Source organism: Nycticebus coucang, chromosome 12, assembly GCF_027406575.1.
Source record: "Nycticebus coucang isolate mNycCou1 chromosome 12, mNycCou1.pri, whole genome shotgun sequence".
Taxonomy (NCBI): Eukaryota; Metazoa; Chordata; class Mammalia; order Primates; family Lorisidae; genus Nycticebus; species Nycticebus coucang.
This window is the reverse complement of record NC_069791.1, coordinates 38,465,630-38,492,719: the sequence shown is the minus strand read 5'-3', so window position 1 is coordinate 38,492,719 and position 27,090 is coordinate 38,465,630. Positions and strand designations below refer to the sequence as shown.

At 39.0% G+C, this 27,090-nt stretch overlaps 1 protein-coding gene across 2 annotated transcripts in view; it reads right to left on the bottom strand.

The window, feature by feature from the left end:
* The window catches only part of RECQL (RecQ like helicase), a 33,452-nt gene extending 6,373 nt beyond the window's left edge, over positions 1–27,079 (bottom strand). The window contains exons 1-13 of one of the 2 annotated variants that reach the window (XM_053555481.1): positions 27,055–27,079; positions 24,896–24,943; positions 22,204–22,404; positions 20,987–21,166; positions 17,497–17,603; positions 14,010–14,208; positions 6,213–6,379; positions 5,303–5,384; positions 3,919–4,067; positions 3,710–3,827; positions 3,110–3,248; positions 1,405–1,496; positions 76–295 (exon numbers count right to left, since the gene is read on the bottom strand). In XM_053555481.1, coding sequence (XP_053411456.1) covers positions 76–295; positions 1,405–1,496; positions 3,110–3,248; positions 3,710–3,827; positions 3,919–4,067; positions 5,303–5,384; positions 6,213–6,379; positions 14,010–14,208; positions 17,497–17,603; positions 20,987–21,166; positions 22,204–22,404; positions 24,896–24,911 — 1,670 coding nt within the window. In that variant the 5' untranslated portion in view covers positions 24,912–24,943; positions 27,055–27,079. The remainder of the gene's footprint in view (positions 1–75; positions 296–1,404; positions 1,497–3,109; positions 3,249–3,709; positions 3,828–3,918; positions 4,068–5,302; positions 5,385–6,212; positions 6,380–14,009; positions 14,209–17,496; positions 17,604–20,986; positions 21,167–22,203; positions 22,405–24,895; positions 24,944–27,054) is intronic. The other variant, XM_053555480.1, reaches the window with a different exon arrangement.
* Between the last annotated feature and the right edge of the window lie 11 nt (positions 27,080–27,090).

The window sequence follows — 27,090 nt, the reverse complement described above, 5'->3', positions numbered from 1 at the left end:
ACCCATTTATTCTGCTGCAATTAAAGATGAAGCAATCACAAAGAAAACTTGAACAAGAAAAGGGTTTGTATATACTTAAGATACTGCTGTAGAAGAAAGTGGGCAATAATTTTCTCCAGATCCTCACGAGGCAGTGTGGGAGGAATAACACCTCCTACTCTCAGTTTTGCTGCACCCTTTCCCATCCAAGAATCAATCAGTTTCAGTGGAGTGAGTTTTTCATTCATTTCCTCTGCCTGCTTCAGGATCTTGATTAGATCTCTGCAATACTGTGTTACATTTTTTCTTTCAAATGCTACAAATGAAAGAGACATGGTTATAGACAATTGGTATGTAGAAAAGAAGGGCAAAGATAGGATATCCTAAGTAGCTAAACTGATCTAAAACTAGTTCTATCAACATGAACCACCCTGAATACTGAATTGTTTTTAATGTATTGTGAATTAACACTAAGCTATTTCTCAAATCTCTGTCACTAGACCAAGTTACAGTTTCTGCAACACATTGTGGGGTTTACAGTGATATGAAGGAAACAAACACCCTCGTTATTACAAGGCTCACCATATGTTCTAAGAATCGGAAAGTATCCACTAGACATACTTATTAAGTTACCGAGAAGTGTGTTTGGTAACCAGTCTATTCCTCATACTTATCTGATTCATGCTTATTAAGCAAAGTCTTGAAATTAGTATGGATTCCTGGTACTATGATTTAGCAACAAGAGTATCCTGGACTGATATCCCCAATTACTAATTAAGAGACTAGCACTCTTGATTTATACATCTGACTCTTGTTAATTTGTTCAGTTTAAGATAGTCTGATAAATTCTTAAGTTCATTTAGCTGCAAAGTAAAATATAGTGGCTGGCTTCTATCCACCAATGCATCAGAACTCAGGTCTTACATGAGGAGCTAGCTAGTTTTGAAACAAAGGCAAACACATGATGTTTCCTTTTATTTACCTTTGTTTCAAAACTTTGTGTTGGTATTTTTGAATCTGGAAAACTATTCACACTTCGTTAAATCTTTTAAGTCCATTTAGGGGTATAATACTTCCCTCACATAGTCCTAGCTGTATATACAGTCTTGTACCACATAACGATTTTTCAGTCAACAACAGATCACATATGTACAGTGGCCCCATGAGATGATAAAACCGTATTTTTATGGTACCTTTTTTAATACTTCCCATTGTGTTACAATTGCCTACAGTATTCAAGATAGTAACATACCGTACAGGTTTGTAGGCTAGGCGCTATCCAAGGTGTGTTAGGCTATACCATCTAGGTTCTTATCAGTTTGCACAATGATGAAATCACCAAATGACAAATTTCTAAAACTATATCCCTGTAGTTAAATTATGTAAGAATGTATTAACCTATACAGGTTTAAAAAATGAACTCACAAGTATCTTTACAGCAGTTATCACACATTTTGTTACATGCATCTGAGTTCCATACTTCATCAAAATGTTGAGCTATCAACACACGGCGACATCTGCAAACATTTAGAGAAATTATTTATTAAATGATCTAATGAAGTTTTAAAAAAATTCCTATTTCAGAATACACTTACATTAGTTTCTTTTTGCTGCATATTATTACCACAAAATCGGTGGTTTAAAACAAATTCATTATCTTACATCTCTATAGTTCAGAAGTCTAATATAGGTCAAACTGGGTCAAAATCACTGGCAGCTGACTGGATTTTTTCTGGAGGGTTTTAGGGGAGAACTGTCCTGTCCTTTCCCAGTTTCTAGAGGCTAAGTGCATTCCTTGGCCCAGGTCCCCTTCCTTCATTTCATTGTCAAAGTCAACAGCTGGGTTGAGTCCGCCCCACATCACATTAATATGACCATTTCTGTCTCCCTCTTCCTTTAAGGACCCAGGTGGTAATACTGGGCCACCTGATGAGCCAAATACACTCCCAAATTCCATCTGCAATTTTAATTTCCCTTTGCCATATAAGGTAAAATATTCACAGGTTCCCAGAGTTAGATGTGGACTTCTTTTGTGGGGGACATTCTGCCTACCATACAAGATTTTGTTTCCATATGTTCTTGATAAACACTGCTTAAGAAATTTGAGTTGGCTTTTTAAATTCACTATTTTAACTATTAGAAGAAGAATATATTCCTGACAGTAAAGCAGTTTCTTATGTTTCAAAGTATTAATATTTGAGTCTAAACACTGAAGTATGCTTCACGAGGGTCTATTTGGCCTATTTTTGTTTTTGAGACAAGGTCTCACTGTTACTCAGGCTGGAGTGCAATGCCATCGTCATAGCTCGCTACAATCTCAAACTCCAGGGCTAAATCCTTCTGTCTCAGTCTTCCAAGTACCCAGAACTACTGCGTGTGAAACCACACCCAACTAATTTTTAAATATTGGCGTCTTAACATGTTCCCCAGGCTGATCTTGAACTCCTGGCCTCAAGCAATCCTCCCACCTCCATCTCTCAAAGTGCTAAGATTATTGGCATGAACCACCATGCCCAGCCTCTACTGGGCTTTTAAAGAAATATATATCTTTAACTACATTATGGTAGCATCTGCTGGGAAGAAAGACCACTATCACTGTCCAGGTACTGCTTACCACTGCAGCATTTCTGAGCCCTTCTTATGTGACAAGCAGTAAGAGTATAAATAGGACTAAGATCAAGAAGCTATATGGTCGAATTAAAGCCACCTAAGTAAATTTAAACCTATTTCTTAAGGGAAGAACTTTACCCTCTACTCAATTATCACAGACAGTAGGATGGCAGGTTACTGAGCTTGACCCTCAAAATGCCTATCATATGCCTTTTCAAAATTACTAAAAGTGTGTAGCTGTATACCAATGCCAGAGAAAAAAGGGTTCATTGTATTAGAACCTTCAATAAAAAAAAAAAAAAATAGCTTTGAAGGAGTAGCCCAAAGACACAGCATCTTTACTTGGATTAAGGCAGGTTATCCAGATTCATATACTGGTCCCTACTCTCAGACATCTGCTTTTATAGACATACATTTTGGTGTTATACTAATATTTTTAGTAAGTATACAAAGTAACATCAACAATTTCATACGTGTTTGGCTATAACTGGCAAAAGTTAAAAAAAGGTACATGGCTTACTTGCTTATGTTTTGACAATACGACACCATCTCATAAAGCTTCTGCTGTCCCACATTCTCCATCACCACCATTGAACTTACTCTGAATATATCTCCAAAGCCATAGTACAGAATACAGTCAGCTTTCATGTCATCCCGACCTATGGCGTGAAAAATCTTCAAATTGCATCATTACTTTAAAAAATTCAAAACATATAAAAATAACAGGTAAAATTAAATTAGCTAACAATGCTTCATACTACATCTAGAAATTTCAGAGATGTGGATGTCAATTCGTAACAGCTGACCTCAAATTTTTAAAAAATGACTAAAGAGACATATTAATAATCACCTTTATTAAGTTAAAAATATATCTACAAATAATCAAGTTATGGATTTGAAACCACTAAAAATTCAGGAGATCATCTTAGTATACAGAATAAGAAATAATTCATAGCAGTAGGACATAAGCAAAATGTCTTCATATGTAAGTATGAAACTGCTAAGATTTCATTATTCTATCCAACAAAGAAGATTAAAAACACAGAATTACCAAACATTTATAATGCATTTTCTGGAAAAAGTTTCTAAAAAATTACTTGTAGATTTGAGTTCTACATACCTGCACGCCCACTCTCTTGGTAATAATTTTCCATAGATTTACTCATTGAATGATGAATAACAAACCTCACGTCTGGCTTATCGATTCCCATACCAAATGCAACTGTTGCCACCACCACCTAAAATATTTTAACATTTTATCAGTTAATTAAATGAAGGTAAAATATTTTTAAAGGTATGTTAGGTTTCTATCAAAGATATATACTTAACCTGAAGCTCATTGGCTGCCCAACTTCTATGAACCTTGGTCTTGTCTTCTGGCTCCATATTGGCGTGGTAAGCACCTGCATTAATTCCCAAGCTCTGTAAACTACCTGTAACTTGTTCAGAGTCCTTCTGAGAAAAACAATATATGATTCCTGCAGTAAAATGTATCCAGTTGTTAGATATATAAGGTAAATTCCTGGAAGATAATTTTCAACACACACACATTCAAGAGGCTGATTAATATATTACACAGGGGTAGAAAGAATTTGAGTCCAATGAAAAGGCCTTGGCCAAATACTGACGTCTTGTTATAATGTAAGGTTTGATAATCAGCTTGCTTTAGAGTAGACGTGAGCCCTGAGCCACCAGTTTTGTTCCCATTACCTATTTTCTTTCCTCCCACCACATAATATTTCTCAAACTGATGTCCATAAGGTGTTAACAAGTGTGCTGTGTGTTGTGAAAAACAAGTTTCAAGTTCAATTGAGTTTGGGGAACACTGTATTCAATACAGTAAACAGGCTTCTTATTTTCAGGGCTGACCAGAGCTTCTAATGTGTTAACACACCCTATGACTCACCAGGCAGGATAAATAGCTGCAGCCTTTCTCAAACTTATTTGACCCGGGAACTTCTTTTGTCCAGGACACTCATTACTATCTCCTAAAAGTCTATGGAACAGTTTGAAATGCTACTTTGACACAAGCTCTGCTTCAATAGCACCTGTCTGATCATGAATTGTGGAACTCAAGTGTATACACTCCATCTATGCTTAACTGAATTTAGGTCTTTAGAGTTCCCTATACAGTAATGGACTATATTTTATATCCCGTTAGAACATCAGTTGCTTAATCCTCTGTCTTGTACACCTGTGGTCCCTAACCCCTGGACCATGGACTGGGGTTGGGGAATGCAGGTGTATTAAGACCAGTCCATGGCCTATTAGGAACTGGGCAGCACAGCGTGAAGATGAATGGTGGGCAGGCAAAAGAGCTGAAGCTCCATCTGTATTTACAATTGTTCCCCGTCACTCACATCACCACCTGAGCTCTGCCTCATGCCCAATCCTCCCACAACCCCCAGAAAAACTGTCTTCCATGAAACTGGTCCCTGATGCCAAAACATTATGCACTGTTGACAATTACCATTAAGTCATTTGAAAGCAATTAAGTATAAGCAAAAAATAAATCAGACTTATTATCTGTGGCATAAGCAAATGTCATGGTTTCTTAAGATCACCAAGTGAATTAATTTTATTACAACATTTTCTAGTATCTTCTGTCATACACTAATGTTTTTAGTGTTATTATCAATCTAATTTTCAGGGTAATATTAGTTATTTTTTTGAAAGTTCTCTCTGAGTTTGCAAAGCTTGTTTTTCATATTACCTGATTGCCCTTTGTATCTCCCATTAATGAGCTTTACAATATCCTCAATGAAATCTTCAGTGTTTGAGGGCTTCTGCCGAACCTAATGAAAAGTTAACTTATTAAAAATAAATGAATCAGCACCATCCAAGTATCCATCTATGTAACAACTTTCCAGGTGTGGTTCTTTCATTAGCAGTTTTTTTTTTTTCTCCTCTTTCACTTGCCTCATAGGACTCAATCCATCTGACACATCCCTGCCACCTCCCAGATTCTTGAGTCTTATTTTTTAATTTACCACAGATGAGGAGCCCTAGAAGTAGTGAATAACTTGTAAAGGGGGAGATTTTTTTATATTCTGGTGCTTCTTTTATAAAAACAAAAACCATAGTCTAAATAAATCTTCAATGAAAATTCAGAAAAAATTAAATCCATTCTTCAAAGGGTTTAGAAAAAACGAAAAGACAGCTATTAGGTTATCTTATTTTCAAATTTATGTTATTAAAATATAAAAGGGAGTATTAGCAAATCTTTAATAACATATTAATACTTCTATTACTTGGTACTTGATTGCAATAGAGATGTCATTAGGGTCCTTAGTATCACTCCATCTTTTACATCATTACATAAAAAAAGATGCATGTATTATATACTTATCAAATAAGTGCAACTTAGGCGTATCTTTTACAAAAGACAGTAAATCACCTAATAAAACAGTGTCTTCTATTTAACCTAACAAAAGGTAGCACATAGAAATATGCAGCACAATAGACAGAGCACTAATTAAGGAATCTGCTTAAAATTTCCTCCCAATGTTAAAAACTTTCAAACATAGTTCATTGTTATTCATGTAAATACCTATCATCAAAAGGTAGAACCTTTCTGATGTAATTCTTCACAAAAGTAATGACTTGACATTTATATTACATACCTCATAATAAAGATTTGGCCGATTAAAAGAAGCTGTAAAAGTAAAACACTTTCCAACACACAAAATTTTCTGAGCATCCTTCAAAACATGATTTGTCGCAGTTGCAGTCAGCCCAATTAGTGATGTGTTAGGGAACTGCCGCTTTAATATCCCAAGTGCCTTATAATCTAAAAAAACAAAGTGACCCTTTTATATCCTTTAAAGATGATAGTAAATTATACCTTTGAACATTATGCAAATAATCAATGTCTACAATTTTATTTCCACAGCTGTCTATAATAGTAAATTTGCAGTTCTTCCTAACCTTTTTGAATAGGCAGGCCTCATTATTCTTTTTTCAGAAACATTATTCTTGGCCACAGGTAGAACTAGATGCTGAAGAGAGGGAATACTAGACATTCCATCAAGCCCAGCACTGTCTGGTCTATACCTGCTGACCAGGAAGTTAAAGAGACAGTGGGAATAGCCATTGTGTTTGAATTTATCACAGCTGACCAAAGATAAGTCATCAGCCAAAAGCCTTCTACCCCCTAGTGCAGCAGTTCTCAACCTGTGGGTTGCGATGCCTTTTAACAATGAAAACACACTGTGGCATTAGGAAGGTTGAGAACCACTGCCCTAGTGTCATGCAAAAGTGGCAAGTTTGGACCAGAAAAAGCTTGATAAAGGCATTGCTTTTTATTATAACCTATTCCAGGGAAACTGTTCTGAGAGGACACTTGCTCTACACATCTAAATCACTAATTAAGTTGCTCACAATCTCCCTTAAGTATTTAAACTACTTGGAAGAAAATAAAAAAATACATGTGGTAGAAATTGCTACTTGCTAAGGTGGAGGACTACTATGAAAACAGGAAAAGGCAACTGTTTCGGAAGCTGTGACTGTTTCAAGGAGGTAACATTTGAGTTAGTCTTAAATAAAGGCGCACACACGTTTGCAAGCAAGGGAAGAAGTGGAACATCACTGTAAGGAGCCTGGCGTGAAAGTACTCGGGATGTTCAGGTAGCAGCAAGCACTTCAGTAGGGCTAAATCACAGGGTGTTGTGCTGGACAGATCTATTGTCCAACCCATTGAGCTGGGAATTGCATTTCCCAGAATACCCTTCCCTGTGGGGTTCCCAATTAGAGCTGATCCAAAGGAGGAACTTGGAAGGCAGAAGTGGGCCAGCTGCCATTACTCCTTGAAGGTCTTTCTGGGCAGACAGGATGACGGACAGACATGCCCAGCCAGTTCTAGCTCACTGTAGCTCTTTTCCACTCCTCATTCAGCACTTCCTCTTAACTGCAAGCCTTGCCAATCAACAGCAGACCCACAGAGGTGACAGCTACTGACAGCAAACAGCTTACCAGCAACCTTTCCACGAATTTCCCCTTTGTGGTCCCCTTTGGCACGGAGCATGCCAGTAGCAGGTGTGTCTGCACCAATGCTTCAGGATCAGTCAGTGACTTCTCTTTGACCCTGCAACTCATACTGGGACATGGAGTGGCAGGGATGGTGAAGGGGGAAAGAGGAAGAATCCTAGATTCATCCATTCAGCAATAGGTAAATGTTGAATACTCTTTGTATTATGCGCCAAGCGTGTCTCTAGGCACTGGAGCTAAAAGTGTGAATAAGACACAGAGATGCTGTGCAAATGTAGCTATAATTCAAGCAAAAAAAACCCAGATAATACAAAGAATGAACCGACAAATATGCTACTGTCAAAGAGTAGTAAGTGCCCATAATAGTAAGCTCAGTGCAACCAGAGCTTAACGAGGGAGGGAGCCAGAACAGGAAACCACATAGACAACAGGAGCTATCACACAGTCCTCTCAGGGCCCCAATTAAGAACTCTGGATCTTACTCTAAGTATGCAGAGAAGCTGCTGAGTAGTTTAGTGGGGGAAGAAAAATGGTATGATTTATATTTACAAAAGATCCCTTTGATTGCTGTGTGGAGAATGAACTATAAAGGGTAAGACTAGCACCCAAGACTGGGTAGATCTGCTGCTGCAGCAGAGCAGACGACAGGAGTTCAGCCGGCCCCGAGACAGAGAGAGAGAGAGAGCGAGAGAGAGCCACTGAGTCCAGCCGGCCCCGAGACAGAGAGAGAGAGCGAGCGAGAGAGAGCCACTGAGTCCAGCCGGCCCCGAGACAGAGAGAGAGCGAGAGAGAGCCACTGAGTCCAGCCGGCCCCGAGACAGAGAGAGAGAGAGAGCGAGCGAGAGCCACTGAGTCCAGCCGGCCCGGAGACAGAGAGAGCGAGCGAGCGAGAGAGAGCCACTGAGTCCAGCCGGCCCCGAGACAGAGAGAGAGAGAGAGCGAGAGAGAGCCACTGAGTCCAGCCGGCCCCGAGACAGAGAGAGAGAGAGCGAGAGAGAGCCACTGAGTCCAGCCGGCCCCGAGACAGAGAGAGCGAGCGAGCGAGAGAGAGCCACTGAGTCCAGCCGGCCCCGAGACAGAGAGAGAGAGAGAGCGAGAGAGAGCCACTGAGTCCAGCCGGCCCCGAGACAGAGAGAGAGAGAGAGCGAGAGAGAGCCACTGAGTCCAGCCGGCCCCGAGACAGAGAGAGAGAGAGAAAGAACTGGATCAGGGTGATGTGTCATGTATTACTTTTTCTCAGTCTCATCTCTACCCTTTTATACTCTGTTCTGGGATGCTGGGGCCAGGACTCTAGGAAAAGGAAGGGTCAGGCTCCTTCCTGTTTGCTTCCTGCAGGCTTGCTTGTGTTCCCATGACTGTCACCCGAGCAAGGCATCTCATCCCTGCATAGCACTGTCCCTCCTTCAGAGCAGCTGCATTTGGCTAGCAGTTTTCCCAACCTTTGGAAAACCAGCTTTATCACCTGCCCCACCTCTGCCTCTACCAGGAGATTCCAGCACCAGAGTGCTACCCCTCCTCAGAGGTCTGTCAGTTCCCCAAGGCCCCTCCTCTGAGCGTCGACACCTCATTAGTTTAAACCTTTCTTCAGATGGGAGTTGCTGTTTCTAGTTTTGAACTCTGTGATTAATCTTACAGTTTTATTTTTACTTTTTCAGTTATCTATGTATTTATTACCTAGTTAATCTTTATATAAAATTCTCTGTGTTCAAATAATTCAGATGGTTTCTGTCACCTGGCTAGATCCTGAGAGATATAGATAACTGCTAAAATTCTGACTTGAGAAAATGTGTTAGTGTTAGATTTTCTAAGGGAAAAATGAAGAAAAAACTGCTTAGGAGTGGGAAAAGGAGAAAGGCAAGAGAAGGGAAGAAAATCCACAGTTGTTGGTCAGGACATAAAGCAGAGCCATGGGAAAAATAGTGACGCCTGATTGTATACTAGAAGAAAAAAGAACAGTTCTTTAGAGGGAAATTTAGTTAGAGTTATGTTAATAGTTTCTAATGAACAGGAATATAAGTTGAAAGTCTAGAAGTTAATTAGACAGGGGAATAATTTGTCATAGCTTGGCAGCAGATTCACAGAGACAACGCAAGTTCTAGTAATACTTAATGAATGATCAATCACACTGTGCAGTTTGAAAAAACAGGCCAACAGTCATAAATCAGCTGCTTTTGGGGCCACCGTGGAGTCCTTAGTTGAGAGTATACATCCTGCCTAAGGCATTTCAATCACATTTAAAAATAACAAAACAAAACATAAAAACAGTGCCCCAAATAATCCTGAAGGTAGAGAATTCAGTCTTCAGGTTCCAAACTCACTATCCTTGCAGAAGTGTAAGAAAAGGTAACGGGAGGTGCCTGTGGCTCAAGGAGTAGGGCGCAGGCCCCATATACCAGGGGTGGCAGGTTCAAGCCTGGCCCCAGCCAAAACTGCAAAAATAAATAAATAAATAAAATAAAATGTTAAAAAAAAAAAAAGAAGGAAAAGGTAACAACTGAGATCAGAATGTTAGAAAACACTGAGCAGAAGACAAAGGCAGAAGAGCAAAGGAGATCGGAATGGAAGGGGAGACGTTCAAGAGTGTTACACTGCAGAAACCGAGGCAGGAGACTGTGAAGGAGATCAGAATGGAAGGGGAGACGTTCAAGAGTGTTACACTGCAGAAACCGAGGCAGGAGACTGTGAAGGAGATCAGAATGGAAGGGGAGACGTTCAAGAGTGTTACACTGCAGAAACCGAGGCAGGAGACTGTGAAGGAGATCAGAATGGAAGGGGAGACGTTCAAGAGTGTTACACTGCAGAAACCGAGGCAGGAGACTGTGAAGGAGATCAGAATGGAAGGGGAGACGTTCAAGAGTGTTACACTGCAGAAACCGAGGCAGGAGACTGTGAAGGAGATCAGAATGGAAGGGGAGACGTTCAAGAGTGTTACACTGCAGAAACCGAGGCAGGAGACTGTGAAGGAGATAGGAATGGAAGGGGAGACGTTCAAGAGTGTTACACTGCAGAAACCGAGGCAGGAGACTGTGAAGGAGATCAGAATGGAAGGGGAGACGTTCAAGAGTGTTACACTGCAGAAACCGAGGCAGGAGACTGTGAAGGAGATCAGAATGGAAGGGGAGACGTTCAAGAGTGTTACACTGCAGAAACCGAGGCAGGAGACTGTGAAGGAGATCAGAATGGAAGGGGAGACGTTCAAGAGTGTTACACTGCAGAAACCGAGGCAGGAGACTGTGAAGGAGATCAGAATGGAAGGGGAGACGTTCAAGAGTGTTACACTGCAGAAACCGAGGCAGGAGACTGTGAAGGAGATCAGAATGGAAGGGGAGACGTTCAAGAGTGTTACACTGCAGAAACCGAGGCAGGAGACTGTGAAGGAGATCAGAATGGAAGGGGAGACGTTCAAGAGTGTTACACTGCAGAAACCGAGGCAGGAGACTGTGAAGGAGATCAGAATGGAAGGGGAGACGTTCAAGAGTGTTACACTGCAGAAACCGAGGCAGGAGACTGTGAAGGAGATCAGAATGGAAGGGGAGACGTTCAAGAGTGTTTCACTGCAGTAACCGAGGCAGGAGACTGTGAAGGAGATCAGAATGGAAGGGGAGACGTTCAAGAGTGTTACACTGCAGAAACCGAGGCAGGAGACTGTGAAGGAGATCAGAATGGAAGGGGAGACGTTCAAGAGTGTTACACTGCAGAAACCGAGGCAGGAGACTGTGAAGGAGATCAGAATGGAAGGGGAGACGTTCAAGAGTGTTACACTGCAGAAACCGAGGCAGGAGACTGTGAAGGAGATCAGAATGGAAGGGGAGACGTTCAAGAGTGTTACACTGCAGAAACCGAGGCAGGAGACTGTGAAGGAGATCAGAATGGAAGGGGAGACGTTCAAGAGTGTTACACTGCAGAAACCGAGGCAGGAGACTGTGAAGGAGATCAGAATGGAAGGGGAGACGTTCAAGAGTGTTACACTGCAGAAACCGAGGCAGGAGACTGTGAAGGAGATCAGAATGGAAGGGGAGGAGATCAGAATGGAAGGGGAGACGCTCAAGAGTGTTACACTGCAGAAACCGAGGCAGGAGACTGTGAAGGAGATCAGAATGGAAGGGGAGACGTTCAAGAGTGTTACACTGCAGAAACCGAGGCAGGAGACTGTGAAGGAGATCAGAATGGAAGGGGAGACGTTCAAGAGTGTTACACTGCAGAAACCGAGGCAGGAGACTGTGAAGGAGATCAGAATGGAAGGGGAGACGTTCAAGAGTGTTACACTGCAGAAACCGAGGCAGGAGACTGTGAAGGAGATCAGAATGGAAGGGGAGACGTTCAAGAGTGTTACACTGCAGTAACCGAGGCAGGAGACTGTGAAGGAGATCAGAATGGAAGGGGAGACGTTCAAGAGTGTTACACTGCAGAAACCGAGGCAGGAGACTGTGAAGGAGATCAGAATGGAAGGGGAGACGTTCAAGAGTGTTTCACTGCAGAAACCGAGGCAGGAGACTGTGAAGGAGATCAGAATGGAAGGGGAGACGTTCAAGAGTGTTACACTGCAGAAACCGAGGCAGGAGACTGTGAAGGAGATCAGAATGGAAGGGGAGACGTTCAAGAGTGTTACACTGCAGAAACCGAGGCAGGAGACTGTGAAGGAGATCAGAATGGAAGGGGAGACGTTCAAGAGTGTTACACTGCAGAAACCGAGGCAGGAGACTGTGAAGGAGATCAGAATGGAAGGGGAGACGTTCAAGAGTGTTACACTGCAGAAACCGAGGCAGGAGACTGTGAAGGAGATCAGAATGGAAGGGGAGACGTTCAAGAGTGTTACACTGCAGAAACCGAGGCAGGAGACTGTGAAGGAGATCAGAATGGAAGGGGAGACGTTCAAGAGTGTTACACTGCAGAAACCGAGGCAGGAGACTGTGAAGGAGATCAGAATGGAAGGGGAGACGTTCAAGAGTGTTACACTGCAGAAACCGAGGCAGGAGACTGTGAAGGAGATCAGAATGGAAGGGGAGACGTTCAAGAGTGTTTCACTGCAGTAACCGAGGCAGGAGACTGTGAAGGAGATCAGAATGGAAGGGGAGACGTTCAAGAGTGTTTCACTGCAGTAACCGAGGCAGGAGACTGTGAAGGAGATCAGAATGGAAGGGGAGACGTTCAAGAGTGTTACACTGCAGAAACCGAGGCAGGAGACTGTGAAGGAGATCAGAATGGAAGGGGAGACGTTCAAGAGTGTTACACTGCAGAAACCGAGGCAGGAGACTGTGAAGGAGATCAGAATGGAAGGGGAGACGTTCAAGAGTGTTTCACTGCAGAAACTGAGGCAGGAGACTGTGGCAGGCACTGAGGGGTAGACAAATGGAACGCCACTAAAGGTAAGTGAAAAGAAGAATGAGATGACACCACCACTGGATTAGGCCACAGTGGGGTGGGTCACTGGTGACCTGTCTCAGGACACTGGAGGCAGAAACACAATTCGATGAGCTCAGAAAGGCATGAAGGTGAGAAGTGGAGGTGGTGAGTTGAGAAGTCTGAGGGAGAAGGGAAGAACAGAAATAGGGCAATACCATTAAAAGGTACAAAAAGTCAGAAGTGCTTTAGTTTCTGTTTTCAGGAAGGGAATAAAAGAGACATAAGGTAAAGGAGGGAGAACGTGGCAAAGCGAGATATTAAGGCAGCAAAGGATGAAGTGGGAGTGGTCATGCTTTATAAAGTTAGGTCTTTTTTTGCCTTGAGAAAAGAAAACAAAAAAAGGTTACTCATGTCTGAGAGGGGAGTATTCACATTTAATGGCATCCATTTTCCGGGAAGGATCTGCTAAGTATGAGTTAGGGAATGAAGAGGAAGCTAAGGACAGGAAAGATTTGTTGGAAGAGATGTACAAAGCTGAAATGGGAACAAGTAAAAGGACAGCCGAGCGTGATAAAAACTGAACTAAGATGGAAATAAAACTAGTTATGCTTTTTTTCTGACAATGTTTAGTAGCCAAACAGCAGGAATGGGGAAAGCAGAAGTCTGGATGGATCCAGAGTCTTGGTCTACGCAGTGTTTAAAGCAGATGGGTCAGATGGCCATGCCATCCAGGGCAAATACAACGAAAGTGTGTGGCACTGGCACAGAATCTAGGTAGGGAAAATAGTTGCCACTGTGTGGGAACAGGACTCCCTCCTTCATAGTAAGGCCAGAGAACATGAGGAATAAGAGTTGATCATTACAAATCTGAAAAAAACAAAATTGGGAACACACTGGTCCCAAGCATCTTGGAGAGAGTAAAGGAAAGCCAGGAGTCAAAATGGAAGCGGAGACTTCCATCATGTCAAGCAGAGTTAAAAACATGGTTCCTTACAACAACTCCCAATTGCTAAATTTGACAGGCTTTGAAACAAAACATAACAACACATGGTCCCTAATACCAAGGAGTTTTCTGGATAAAACATACATACCAGGTCTGAAGTCGTGGCCCCACTGACTGCAGCAGTGAACTTCATCTACAGCAATTCGAGTAAATCTCTTTGCCTCATAGGCTTTCTCCAGTCTTGACATAAACATCTTGCTTTTTGCAATTTTCTCTGGAGTCACATAAATTAGCTTTAATTTGGAGTTTTTATTTAACATTTCAGCATGAACCCACTTCACATGCTCCTATTACAAAGCAAAGTAGACACAGTGAGTGTGGAACTTGGCTAGCAGACTGCCAAGACTGCAGAACTAAGTGGTAAACGAAGACTTTCCTGATTCAAAAGCAACAGCTTTGGGCCCTTCTAGAAGCAGAAACTGAAACTATGTCTCAGTATGAAACTTCATGGCAGGTGTTATAGGGATTTACTAACATTGAAATTGTTGGCAATAAAACAATCTCACTTAGCAAAAAGCGAACATGAAAAGATACCATAATAACGAGCATTCATAACTGCCAAGTCATGAAAGCAGCCCAAGTCTCCATCAACCCATGAATGGATTAACAAATTGTGGTATAGGCATACCATGGAATACAATGCAGCCATAAAAAGATGGAAACTTTACAGCTTTTATGTTTACCCAGATGGAGTTGGACCATATTCTTCTCAGTAAAGTATCTCAAGAATGGAAAAAAAGTATCCAATGTACTCAATATTGTTATGAAACCAATATATAATCACATACACATCCATATGAATGAAAAATCACAAATATAGTCCATCAAGAGGAGGGAAGAGGGAAGTGCGGAGGACGTGTGGTGGGAAGAGGGAGGGCATTTAGTGGGATCTCACCTAATGTGCACAACGCAAGGGTACATTACAAACGCCTTACCACAAAAAACAAGTAAGTGAGGTGATGGTTATGCTAATCAGTTTGACATAAACATTCCACATTGTATATCAAATCATCACATTGTACCCCATAAATGTATACAATTATGATTTAATAAAAAATTAAAAATAAATAAAGAGCATTTATTCTACAAAGGCTTAATTCCCAATTGTTCATAATAAATTCTAAAATGTGAGCTAAATGCAATAGCTATGGTTATAAAGGTTGGTTTTATTAATTTTAACATTATATTTAATCACTTTATATATCTGGGAACACAATTTATTCTTGATTACGTATTTTAATAATGCTATCAAATCTACTTATATTCATGGAATTTTATAAAGTATTCACTAAATGAAAGTTTTCTAATATATATATACTTACATACATAATACAAATAAATCTTACGTGGTAAGTTATGAGGTTCTCAGTGCTCTTATATAATTCTATATGCTATTTAGCACATTATATGTCATTTTTTTCTCTCTAACCTAACCTAATTAGGACCAAAAAAGTATAAATCACGATGGTGAATGGGATAGACAGTCAAAACTGCTTTCCTCATTCCAGCAAAAGAAGCAATTTGTTAACTCCTAGAAATACTCCAGGATCCAGATGTTCTTTTTCTTCTTTCTCCAACTTTCCAAGCAGTAGTGACCTGGCATGAACATTATAACTATCTGCAACTTTCTAAGCTACTTTCTGTTACTATTTCTTTCTTTTACAGTTTCAAAAAAGTCCATTACTAGCAGGCACTTTTCTCCACAGATTCATACTATTGAATGAGAACAATTATAAAACAATGACACAGGATCAAAATTAAGTGAAAATATGTGGGAAAACTAAAGGAACCTGGGCTTCTTAGAGATATGGCTGATTGCAGGTCTGGGCAGAAAGTTCACAAACTGAACATGGATTATCTTAATGTAAAAGAAAATATGAAGTCAAAAACTATGGGGTCAAGGAAACAATTCAGCAGCCAACTTCAAGAGGCTCTCACTGACCAAAGATAGGGCAATGTCAGCATAAAAAATAAGTAAAATACATCAAATATGTTAAAAACTAGTAAGTTTATAATGAAATTTGGGGGGGGAGCAAAAGACTTATTAATACTAGAAAACCAACTCTTTCTGAAAACTGGTAAAGAAAGGGAAAAAAACAAGCATTTTCACCCTGCAAAAAGCTAATGGGGAAAAAGGTAATCTTTGTAGAAAAGTCTAGCTAATACATAAAGAAGGAGTGACAGAATTAGATATCACCGTTTTGTAGCTCTCTAATGAATTCCTGGCTCTCAGGTTGGCAATAATCATCAGAGGCTGCAGAAGCCATTAGATGAAAAGCTGGTAATTACAGATCAGGCAGACATCACCCGAATCCAGTGATCAAGCTTAACCTCACAAAAAGATGACTAGGTGTCATATACCTCCTAAGTGATACCGGAGAAGTATACTCCTGGCAAAAAAAGAAAGAAGAAAACAGTACAAATACAATCAAGCCCTCAGGTCTAACTGAAAGGGACAAGTTAGACAACATCACAGGAGGCGATCAGGCAAATCCAGAATGTAGGAAGCTACAGGACAATTAACCTGTTTTCTTTAACAAATAACTTGCATGAGAAATAAAAAACCAAATACAATACAATGCATGAATATAATCTGGACCATAATTTTTAAAAAATGACAAAGAAATTGGAATGTTTTTATTTGATGATTTGAGGAATTGATACTAAATTTTTTAGATGTGATGATGGCATTGTACTTACCTTATTTTTTTTAAGTTAAAAATACACACTTAAGAATATACAGTTAAAACATGATACCTGGGACTTGTTCCAAGTAAATAAACTGAGGAGCAGAGTGGGTAGGAGAAATTGGGGGTATAGAGATGAAAAAAGATTAGCCATGTGTTGACAACGGGTACATGGCAGATAACACATGCATGGCCATGGCAGTTTTTATATTATTCTTTGTCCTTTCTTATACTTTTAAAGATTTCAATATTAAGCTTTTGATGAAAGAATAGCTGGGAAATGCTTTATTCTACCGATAAGGGTAAGGTAATCCATTCCCATACAGAAGAAAATCTACACGTATAGGGTATCTTCTTAATAATCCAATTTTGTATTTAATTATATATTGCATAATTAGAAGTTCCTCCTTACTATTTTAGAATGGATAACACAAACAGGTCAACAAATGTTTCTATAAAGTTCCAGATAGTAAATATTAGTTTTTGTGGGTTAGAAGGGCCTCTATCATAACTATTCAACTCTGCTTTTACAGTATAAGAGCAGCCACTGTCACTATGTAAACACATGAACAGGGCTGTGTTCTAATAAAACCTTATTTATGAGCACTAAAATTTGAATTTCAAACAATTTTCACATTTTACAAAAAATTATTTTTTTTTCTTTTAACCATTTAAAAATATAAAAACCATTCTTAGCTCATAGGACATATAAAACATAGGCAGTGGGCCAGAACTACCCCATCAGTAATCTAGTAGTTTGCAATTCCTGTTATAAACACAGTTAATGGTTTATAACTTCATAAGCAATTCAACCGCAGCTAAGGCTCCTACTTCAGTGAAGAGTTTAAATTTAAAAATTACAAAAAAAAAAAAGCATCAGAAGCATACCTTAGAACTAGAAGCATTTAACATGGTAGCTGAAATTTCCAATTGTTTTAAAACCATTAATTGGTCTTCCATAAGAGAGATCAATGGGCAAATGACGAGTGTAAAACCTAAAAAAGAAAAGAAGAAAATTGACTTTAAACTTTACACCACCACCAGAACAAGCTGTGAGCATTCCTGTAACCAGTGGACACCACTTGTCAATTCAGACTAATTTCTAATGCAGCTTCAGCAGTATACCACTCTTTCTTACCCTCATTAATAAGGGAGACAGATATAAACAAATGACTGAGCGGGAGAAGTACATGCCAGTAAGCAAACACAAGTCTCAACAGAAATCTCTAACTCTTATTCAGTCCTACAGAAATAGAGACAGATTTTTAGCATTTTGAAATGTTTAATTTTCTATCATTTTTAATAATCGGTACTGGTAAACTCAGTAAAATATTGAAACTACGAATCAGGTCAAATACCGAACAATTACATCAGGGAAAAAAATTATGCCAAAGCTTTTCAAAGAAGACACAGCAACCTGTATAATTAAGAATGATAGTTGCATGAGTATTCCTTCCCTTTTTTTGTTTTTACCAGGCTGAATAAAGTACTAGCAGTATGCGCTCCTCTTACTTCTAACTGAAATTCTTTACAACTATGAGAGTAGATTCTATTACACTGTTAAAATGTATGGCTTTAAGTTTCTGTAGTTTCTTACAATAACCTCTGGCAGAGAGGGAGAAATTTTTTAAAATATCCTCAAATTAAGATCTTATCAGGGTTTTTGCCCTCTCAATTATTCTCTCTCCTGTATTTTCACCTTCCTTCTCATCACTGGCACCTACTCATTACATTTAAACATGATCATGTCTCTCTTACCTTTAAAAAAAACCCTAGATACCAGCTATGGTAGGAATGTGGGTGTTGTCTAGACATTTAAATGTTGGAGCCTAATACCCAATGTGAGAGTGTCTGGGAAGTGATTAAGTCATGATGGGGTCAGTGCCCTTATAAAAGAGGATGAAGGGCACGCCCTTGTCCCTCTCTACCATGAGGAGTTGCAAAAAGAAGGCAAGGCACTCACCAGGAATAGACCCTTTCTAGAAAGCAAATCTGCTGGCAACTTGATCTTGGACTTCCCAGCTTCCAAAACTGTTAGCAACAAACGTCTGTTGTTTATAAATTATCCAGTACATTTTGTCACAGCAACACAAACAGACTAAGACAACACCTAATTTATGCCCTCCCTGTCTTCTTTCCTTCATAGCCCATTCTTTTCCACAGAGCACTCCACACTCACCAGTTCCACTTCCTCAACTCCTACCCACTTCCAACCATTTGGTTTCTACCCAACCATTTCATGACATCACTCTTGCCAAAATGAAACATGAGTCCCTGTCACTAAACCCAATGAAACTTTTAAATCCTTATTTTATTTGAACTTTCACCAACAGACATCACTATTATCCACTCCCTCCTTCAAACATGCCCTTCCCTAGGCTCCTATTCTCTCCTGAATATCCTCCTACGCACTGCTATTCCTTCTTGGCCTTCTCTGCAAGTCCTTTTATCGCTAAACTCTTGGTATTATAGTTTCTGATTTAGGCCGCCTTCTCTCTTTATGCTGCTCTGAAGGATAAAATTCACTCTCATGGTTTCAATGCCATCCCCACATGAGCAGCCTCTGGGTGTCCTACTGGCAGTGTAACTTCAACATGTCCCAAACTGAATTCATCAGCTCCCTTTCTCTCCCTTCCCACATAAATTCATCCTCCAGTATACCTTATTTCAGAGAACAATCTCATCATTTGTCCAAGCCTACAGTTTGGGCATCATTCTTGACTCTTCTTTCTCCCTTGCCCACGCTCCCATCCCCATCCAATCAATACCAAATCCCATTGAAACAATCTTCTAAGTATTTCTCCAATTCCTCCAACTGCTGGGATTACTTTCCAACCCACAAAATAGCAAGTCTACATAAAACCCTTCAATGTTTCCCCATTAACCTAAGAAAAAGTTTTTAAAATAAGACTCTTTCTTTTTTTTTTTTTATGAAACTTTTCTTATTTCTGTTTTTTAATAGATAGCTAACACTTCAAATTGAACATCAGTTTCAGGGCAAAGGATCTTATTTATTTATTTTTTTTTTGGCCGGGGCTGGGTTTGAACCCACCACCTCTGGTATATGGGACCGGCGCCCTACTCCTTTCCACCATCTACTGCCACAGATTACAGAATGGACCATGTCAAGTATGTTCTCTTGCTCATGGATCTCACACATGCTGCTCCCCTGCATGACACTCTTCTTCCTTATCCCTTTTGCCTACATATCCTGTAGCTTTTAGCTCAACTGTCACTTCCCTAGGACAGCCTTCCCTGACAGCCCCTGTAAGAAATCTCACACTGACTTAATTCCCTATTAAAACCTTTATTGCAAAACCCTTGTTACACTTACTTGCAGTTACCTGTTTTCTCTTGATCAAAAGTCAACAAACCAAGCACTGGCTGCCTGCTTAACTCTGTAAGGAACACAGTCACGCCCTCTTCTTTATATACTGTCTTTGACTGCTTTCATACTACAATGGCAGAGTTGAGTGGTCGCCACAGAAACCATATGGACCACAAGCCTATATTACTTACCACCTGGCCTTTTGAGAAAAAGTTTCCTGACCAGTCTGAACAACAGCAAAACCCTATCTCTACAAACAACAGAAAAATTAGCTGGGCCTGGTTATGAATACCTGTAGTCCCAGCTACTCAGGAGGCAGAGCCAGGAAGATCACTTGAGCCTAGAAGTTAGAGGTCGCAGTGAGCTGTGATGAACCACTGCACTCTACCTGACCCCTGCTCTAATACGCTTGCTACTCTCCAACCAGCATCATCAGTACCACTTTTTAGAAATGCAAGATCTTGGGTCTCACACTGAATCAGAATAAGCATGCTAATCAAATCCCAGGGTGATACTTGTGCACATTAAAGTTTGAGAAATCAATATTCTACGGCATGAGGTCTGTGAAAACTAGGACTATGCCCATTTTTCTCACCACTGTATCTCCCAGTTCTAGCATCATGACAAACACTTAATAAAGATCTGGGACTAGAATTCAGGTCTATTGATTCCTTTTCCAGTGCTTTTTCTCCAACAACATTTTTGGAGTTTTCTCCCCCTTTTATTTTTAGTTCAAATGTTCTGCAGGATGAATATGGTTAACAAAAATTTACTGTGTATTTTCAAAAAGCTAGAAAAGAGAGTTTTGAATGTTCACTGCAATAGGTTTTTTAGTTATCTTTCAGGAACCAGGTAAAAGTTTTACTCAGAAGTCTTCAAAATTCCCCCTAAATGAAACTTTAAATGGCTTACTTATTAAAGAAGAATACATAAAACAAAAATGTACTTGATTTTTATATATGTATGCTTAGATAGAATTTTTTAAAGAATTAAAAATACATTATGAGAAATCACTTCTGCAACTTAAAATTAATTTTTGTGAATACATACCATCTGAACATAAAGCTGGTAACTGGTAGCATAAGCTCTTTCCACCACCTGTAGGCATAACAAGAAACACCTCCTTTCCAGCCATTGTGACATTAATAGTTTCAAGTTGAAGTGGTCTGAACTTCTGCAGCTTAAAAACATTTTGCAGAACATCTGTCACTTTACCAGACCATGGAAAATCTAGGAAAAGAAAAAGAAGCTAAAAAATACTACAACCATCAGGATTACAAGACACAAACTTGAATAGCTGCTTTTATAATAGGCAAGAATCAGATAAGCATGGAAAAGAATTAAAATGCTTACTGAATGCATAATAATGGTGAGATCATTTTAACTCACTAAAGTAAGCAACACAAAAACAAATTAAATGATACACTGTAAGAAACAGTACATCAGAAAAAAAAAAATGTAAACATTTGCCAGTTGAGAATTAACCCACAGAGAAGAGGAAGGTGTTTGATCAGGTATCTGAAAAATGGTTTGAAAATGTTGACCAGGGAATTCACGATAACATACAAAAAATAAAACAGCATGAACAAAGTTAAAATCTGGAATTTTCGGTGTAAATATCTTGTTTAAAAGTGTATCACTGGAAAACAATGTCCACGGAAGCAATACCTTTCCTTCTGTTATGATTAATGATAAGCGTGATGCTTGGCACGATCTGAATCGCGAAAGGTTTGTTCCCTGGGGCAGGACAGTGAACAAGACTTTGGACAGGAGTTTGAACAATTGTTTTTCTTGTTTTATTTTTGTATTGTTTTAAGTTAAAACTTACTGAAAATCAAAGTAAGATTCTTTTTGACACCACATCAATGGAAGCTCAAAAAATTTTAAATATGTCCTTGGTACTTTCTATTAGGTCATTAAATGTGAAATGTCTGATTTTGAATCAAGAATGTAGTTTATTGTATCTCAACTAAGAAGCAGTATAATGATGCATGGGCAAATCATTAAAGTAAATATCTATTTCCCAAGCATGGATCAATATTGCTAGAACCATGTGGAAAAAAGTTTGAATAAAAAAAACTTAAAAAGACAACGCACAGAACATGAGGGAAGAATGGTCTGCCTGCAAGTTTCCCATTCCACTGAAGGAAGAGCCAGTTTTACCTCTAAGCCCACTGGAGAAAGCATTAACCTAGGAGTCATTTAATTACAGTTTCAAAAAACAAAAACAAAAAACAAAACTAGCAAAGAAAAGAAAAAGAGTGAACCTTCTTTATTCCAAGCAGCAGGTGAAGAATCACATTCGTTGCTTGCCCCAGCATCAGAATCCTCTTCTAAACCCTGCTTTATTTTCTTTGTCAGGACTGTTTTTTTCTGAATAAGATCTTGTTGCCTTTCCAGAAGTTCTTGAATTTGAATTTCTACTGCATGTAGCTCATTGTTTATGGAATCCAGTTCCTCAGTGAGAGCTTTGGGTTTAGGGGGAAGATACAAAGACCAGAGTTAATTATAATTTTATGTTTCCCAATTGATGTTTTTGAATGTCCTTCACCATCTAAATTACAAACAAACTTAAAATAGTACAGCAGCGTGGCTAAGAGCAAATGTTTTGTAGTCACACAGACCTGGGTTAAATCTCATGTTCCCCTCTTACCTGCTGAGTTATCTTGAGCAAGACACTGACCTGCACCTCAACTTCCCCATCTATAAAATGCAGATAGTGCCTAACCTTCATAGTATTGTTTTTAGGAATTAGTGAGATAACATGTTGAAAGTTCCTGACACAGTACCTGGTACACCTTTAATAAATGACCGTTATTATCATTTTCACTATGTTGCAGAGAAGTGGTCCAACAATCTTCTAATCATTTAGGTAAAGTGACCAGACTCTGAAGCAAAAGGAAGTTAATTCCCTGATTACTTAGCTGTTACCTCATGAAACATTCGTATTTGGACTCATATGATAACATAATGAGTTGGTAATTATAAACAAGATGATGCAAGAGAAATAAAGTCTACTACTGGAACTGGCATTATAACTCCACTGTAAATGATTTAGAGAGAAACCTCGATTCAAATTCTATTCAATCCAAGTGTTAAAGTCAAAGTAAGATTCTTTTTGACACCACATCAATGGAAGCTCAAAAATATTTAAATATGTCTCTGGTACTTGACTTTAGGTCATTAAATACGAAATGTCTGATTCTGAATCAAGAGTGTAGTTTATTATATCTCAAACAAGAAGCAGTATGATAATATATCTATATATAGGTTTAATGCCTCTTTGTGGGATGAAATCTGGTTACGACTTTAAGTAGGATGTTGTGGTGACTTTTTATCATACCAATTGCCAGAATTCCCTTCCTTACATGATTCTGGGTTAGGTTTGCTCACAGTGAACTCTATGTGAGATTTGAAAGGTGGACATGTACACATATTTGTATTTAAATAAACTGTGATGTCGTGGGGGAGAAAATATTCCATCTTTAAGGAAAACATTTCTTCCAAGTCTGAAAAGAATTCAATCTTGTTACCCCACTAGAAGTAGTATATAGCAAAGGCCATATCCACTATACCCTACAAAAAACGATATAGTATAAGTTCCTTACTCAAACAGATAGCAAGATCTCATTCATAAGCAGAGTACAATATGATCAAGTTTATAGAAACATATAATGGATGGAAATATATAAAAATGCTAAGAGTGGTTGCCTAGGAAGGTAGAGTAATGGGTGTTTTCCTATTTCATGCTTTAAAAAAGAAGCATGAAAAAAGAAGCATTCCTCTACTTCTAGGAATTGACGTTGAGGATTTAATCAGAGAAGCGCACAAAGATTTAGATTCAAAGATGTTCAATGCAGCATTATTTGTATTTTAAAAATGGAAATAGCCTAAAAGTTCAACACTAAAAGATTAAATAAATATCTAATGTCAATTCAAAACATCTTATTTAACAATATATATTCTATATTTACATCATTTACATTATGTTTTTAAAAATCACATTACAAAAACAATATATATATAATGTTAAAAATTTTGTTGAAAAATAAATCTAAATATTAACAATATTAACCATAGTGGAATTAAAAGTGATCTGTATTTTCTTCTTTGTACTTTCTTAGGTTCTTCTGTCAAATACACATCATTCTTTAAAACTCCCGTGTATTGGTGGTAGGAAATGGTGCAGCCACCATGGAAAAGTTTGGCAGTTCCTCAAAAAAATTGATCACAGAATAATATACAATCCAGGAATTTCATTGCTAGATTTATAACCACAAGAATCGAAAGCAGGGACTAAAACAGACAATTCACACAACATATCATAGCAGCACTATTCACAACAGTCAAACATTGAAAAAATATCCAAATGTCCATCAGTAGACAAATGGATAAACAAAATGTGATACAGACATACAATGTAATATATTATTTGCCTTAAAAAAGATTGAGGTTCTGATATATGTTACAAAATGGATAAACTGTGAAGACATCATGCTACAGGAAATAAGCCAGACACAAAAGGACACATATTGTTTGATTCCACTCATATGAGGTACATAAAATAATCAAATTCATCAATACATAGAAACAGAAAGTAGAATAAGGGCTATCAGGGGTTGGAAGAAAGCAAGTAATAGAGAGCTGTGAATTAATGGATATAGAATTCTAGTATCGAAAGATGAAAAAATTCTGAGATGCAGTGATGGTTGCACAATAGTGTGAATGCATTTAATGTCACTGATTTGCTCCCTTAATAGTTAACATGACAAATTTCGCTTGCTATATTTTACCACAATATAAAAAGCTGATAGACTGTACTTTGGTAACTAGTTTTTTTTTTATAAAAGCTGAAAAATATAATTTCTATAATAATAATTTTTCAACCAAACACTTTCTTCAAAGACCACACAATTAGAAATACAGAATGAATAACAAAATGTAATCATTTCCACTAACCTGAAATGGATGCCATTCTGAAATCAAACTGGAGATCCAAATTTCGTTCTAGAAATAAAAAAATGATGGCAACAATTTTTTTAAACACTACTATTGATAATGTTCAATCAATGAAAGCCTATCATTACTAAGCATGAAAAATGAAAGTAAATTATATATTGTAGTGACTTTTCTAATAAGGACTACGAGGCTCTTCCTATGCTTATTTTTACAGAAAAGTGTCTAGACTTCAGAGAAGTATCCAAAGTCACATAAACATATATAGGACAGCTACAATATCAATAACATTTAGTAAACATCCAACAAATACAGTGATGTAGCAAGGAAGAGCAAAGATTAAACTACATGAATAAATGGTTAAATTAGCAAAGTTACGCACCCTGTTCCTCTAAGCCTCTTTCCCTACCCATAAAACTGAGATGACAGAATCCATCTTCTTCTTCTTCTTTTTTTTTTGAGACAGAGTTTCACTTTGTCACCCTTTGGTAGAGTGCTGTGGCATCACAGCTCACAGCAACCTCCAGCTCTTGGGCTCAAGCGATTCTCTTGCCTCAGCCTCCCTAGTAGCTGAGACTATAGGAGCCCACCACAACACCCAGCTATTTCTAGAGATGGGGTCTCACTCTTGCTCGGGCTGGTATCCAACCTGTGAGCTCAGGCAATCCACCCACCTTGGCCTCCCAGAGTGCTGGGATTACAGGCCTTCAGCCACCATGCCCAGCGATAGAACCAATATTATAAATAAGAAGTTGGATTGATTAAAATGTCCCAGATGAAGCAAAATACATCACCAGAAATAATAACATTAATCATCTAACATTCTGTTGAGTACTTGCTTTAAATAATTAACAACTTAACTTCAAAGTCAAAAGAGATATTATAATTTTATATAAGGGTTATGTTTCAGAAGACGAGCACAGGGGAAGATTGGGGATGGGTGGGAAAAACATGGGCTGTATTAAGGAACTCCATTGTACCTATGAATGACTAAAACTTTAACATGTATATGGGCAATTGAAAGATGAGGCTTGACAGTAGGAACTTTAAACTCCTCATAATCTTATATACACTTCCCCCAATTCTCTAATATGGACATTCAACATTTTCTAAAACTAAGTTAAAATGCTCTCCAAAGGTAACTCGAGCACCACCCTACCCTTACTCAGAATACTGACCTTATGCCCTTCTTACATAGAATTCTGAAGCCACCACCAGGTGGGAAAGATAGGCTGAGTCTTTTTTTCCCTTGCTAACGAGTATGGCCATGAAAATACGGTTCAGTAGAGGAATTAACCAAGGACTTCTAATCCTTTATTTACATAAACATCTCTGCACCATCTCGTGAAAATGTAATACATGTATTCCTACCATAGACTGTATGGTCCTCCAAAAGGGCAAAGGTTGAGCCTCTTCCTATATAGCCTAGCAAAGTTCCCTGCACATACTACAGGCTCAAGTTTACTGAGACTGAAAGTAGCAGTCATCTACCCTTATGAAAGAATATATTCTGTATCAAAACTTCCCCCATTATTTTAAATGACTCCTTGATTATGAGGTTAAAATAATGCTCCTTCCCTAAATGTAATGTAATAGATACTTCAACATAAAATGTATTATGAAATTGAGCTATTTCTGGTCTGTCACTCAGAAGTATAACGGAGGCATTTACAGGAGAGTGACAGCCCGTTATTCATGTTGGAGCAAATGCCACTGAGCTAAATCAGTCCCAAATCCCTCCTCTCCCTGCCACCTGCAATAACTTAATAATACTCTCCATTACGCTACCGTGAAGCGAAGGATGGAAGAAATATCCCCAGTGGTATTTTCCAATAAATGGCGGCTGCTAATAAACAGGCTTTGGTGGCTCCAGAAAAGACTGGAGAGATCAAAAGAGACCGAACGGCGGGCGAACACGCCCCGAAAAGTCAGAGCTTCAAGACAACAGAGCAGTGAGTGACGCCCTCGTTTCTTCCCAAAGTGTTGGTGAAAGAAGTGATGCGCGATAAACAGCCTCGCCCTCAGATAGAAAAGGTAAAGTGCAAAGGAGTGCACTTTAATACAGGATTTATCCCAGAACCTCGCTCCGCAGACCGAAAAGAGCCCGCGCCGACCCCCGGGTCTCCAGCGCCGAAGAACAAGGCCTCAGGACCGCTACTCACCTCTTTCCACCGCTCGCCAATAAAATCTTCCCGCCA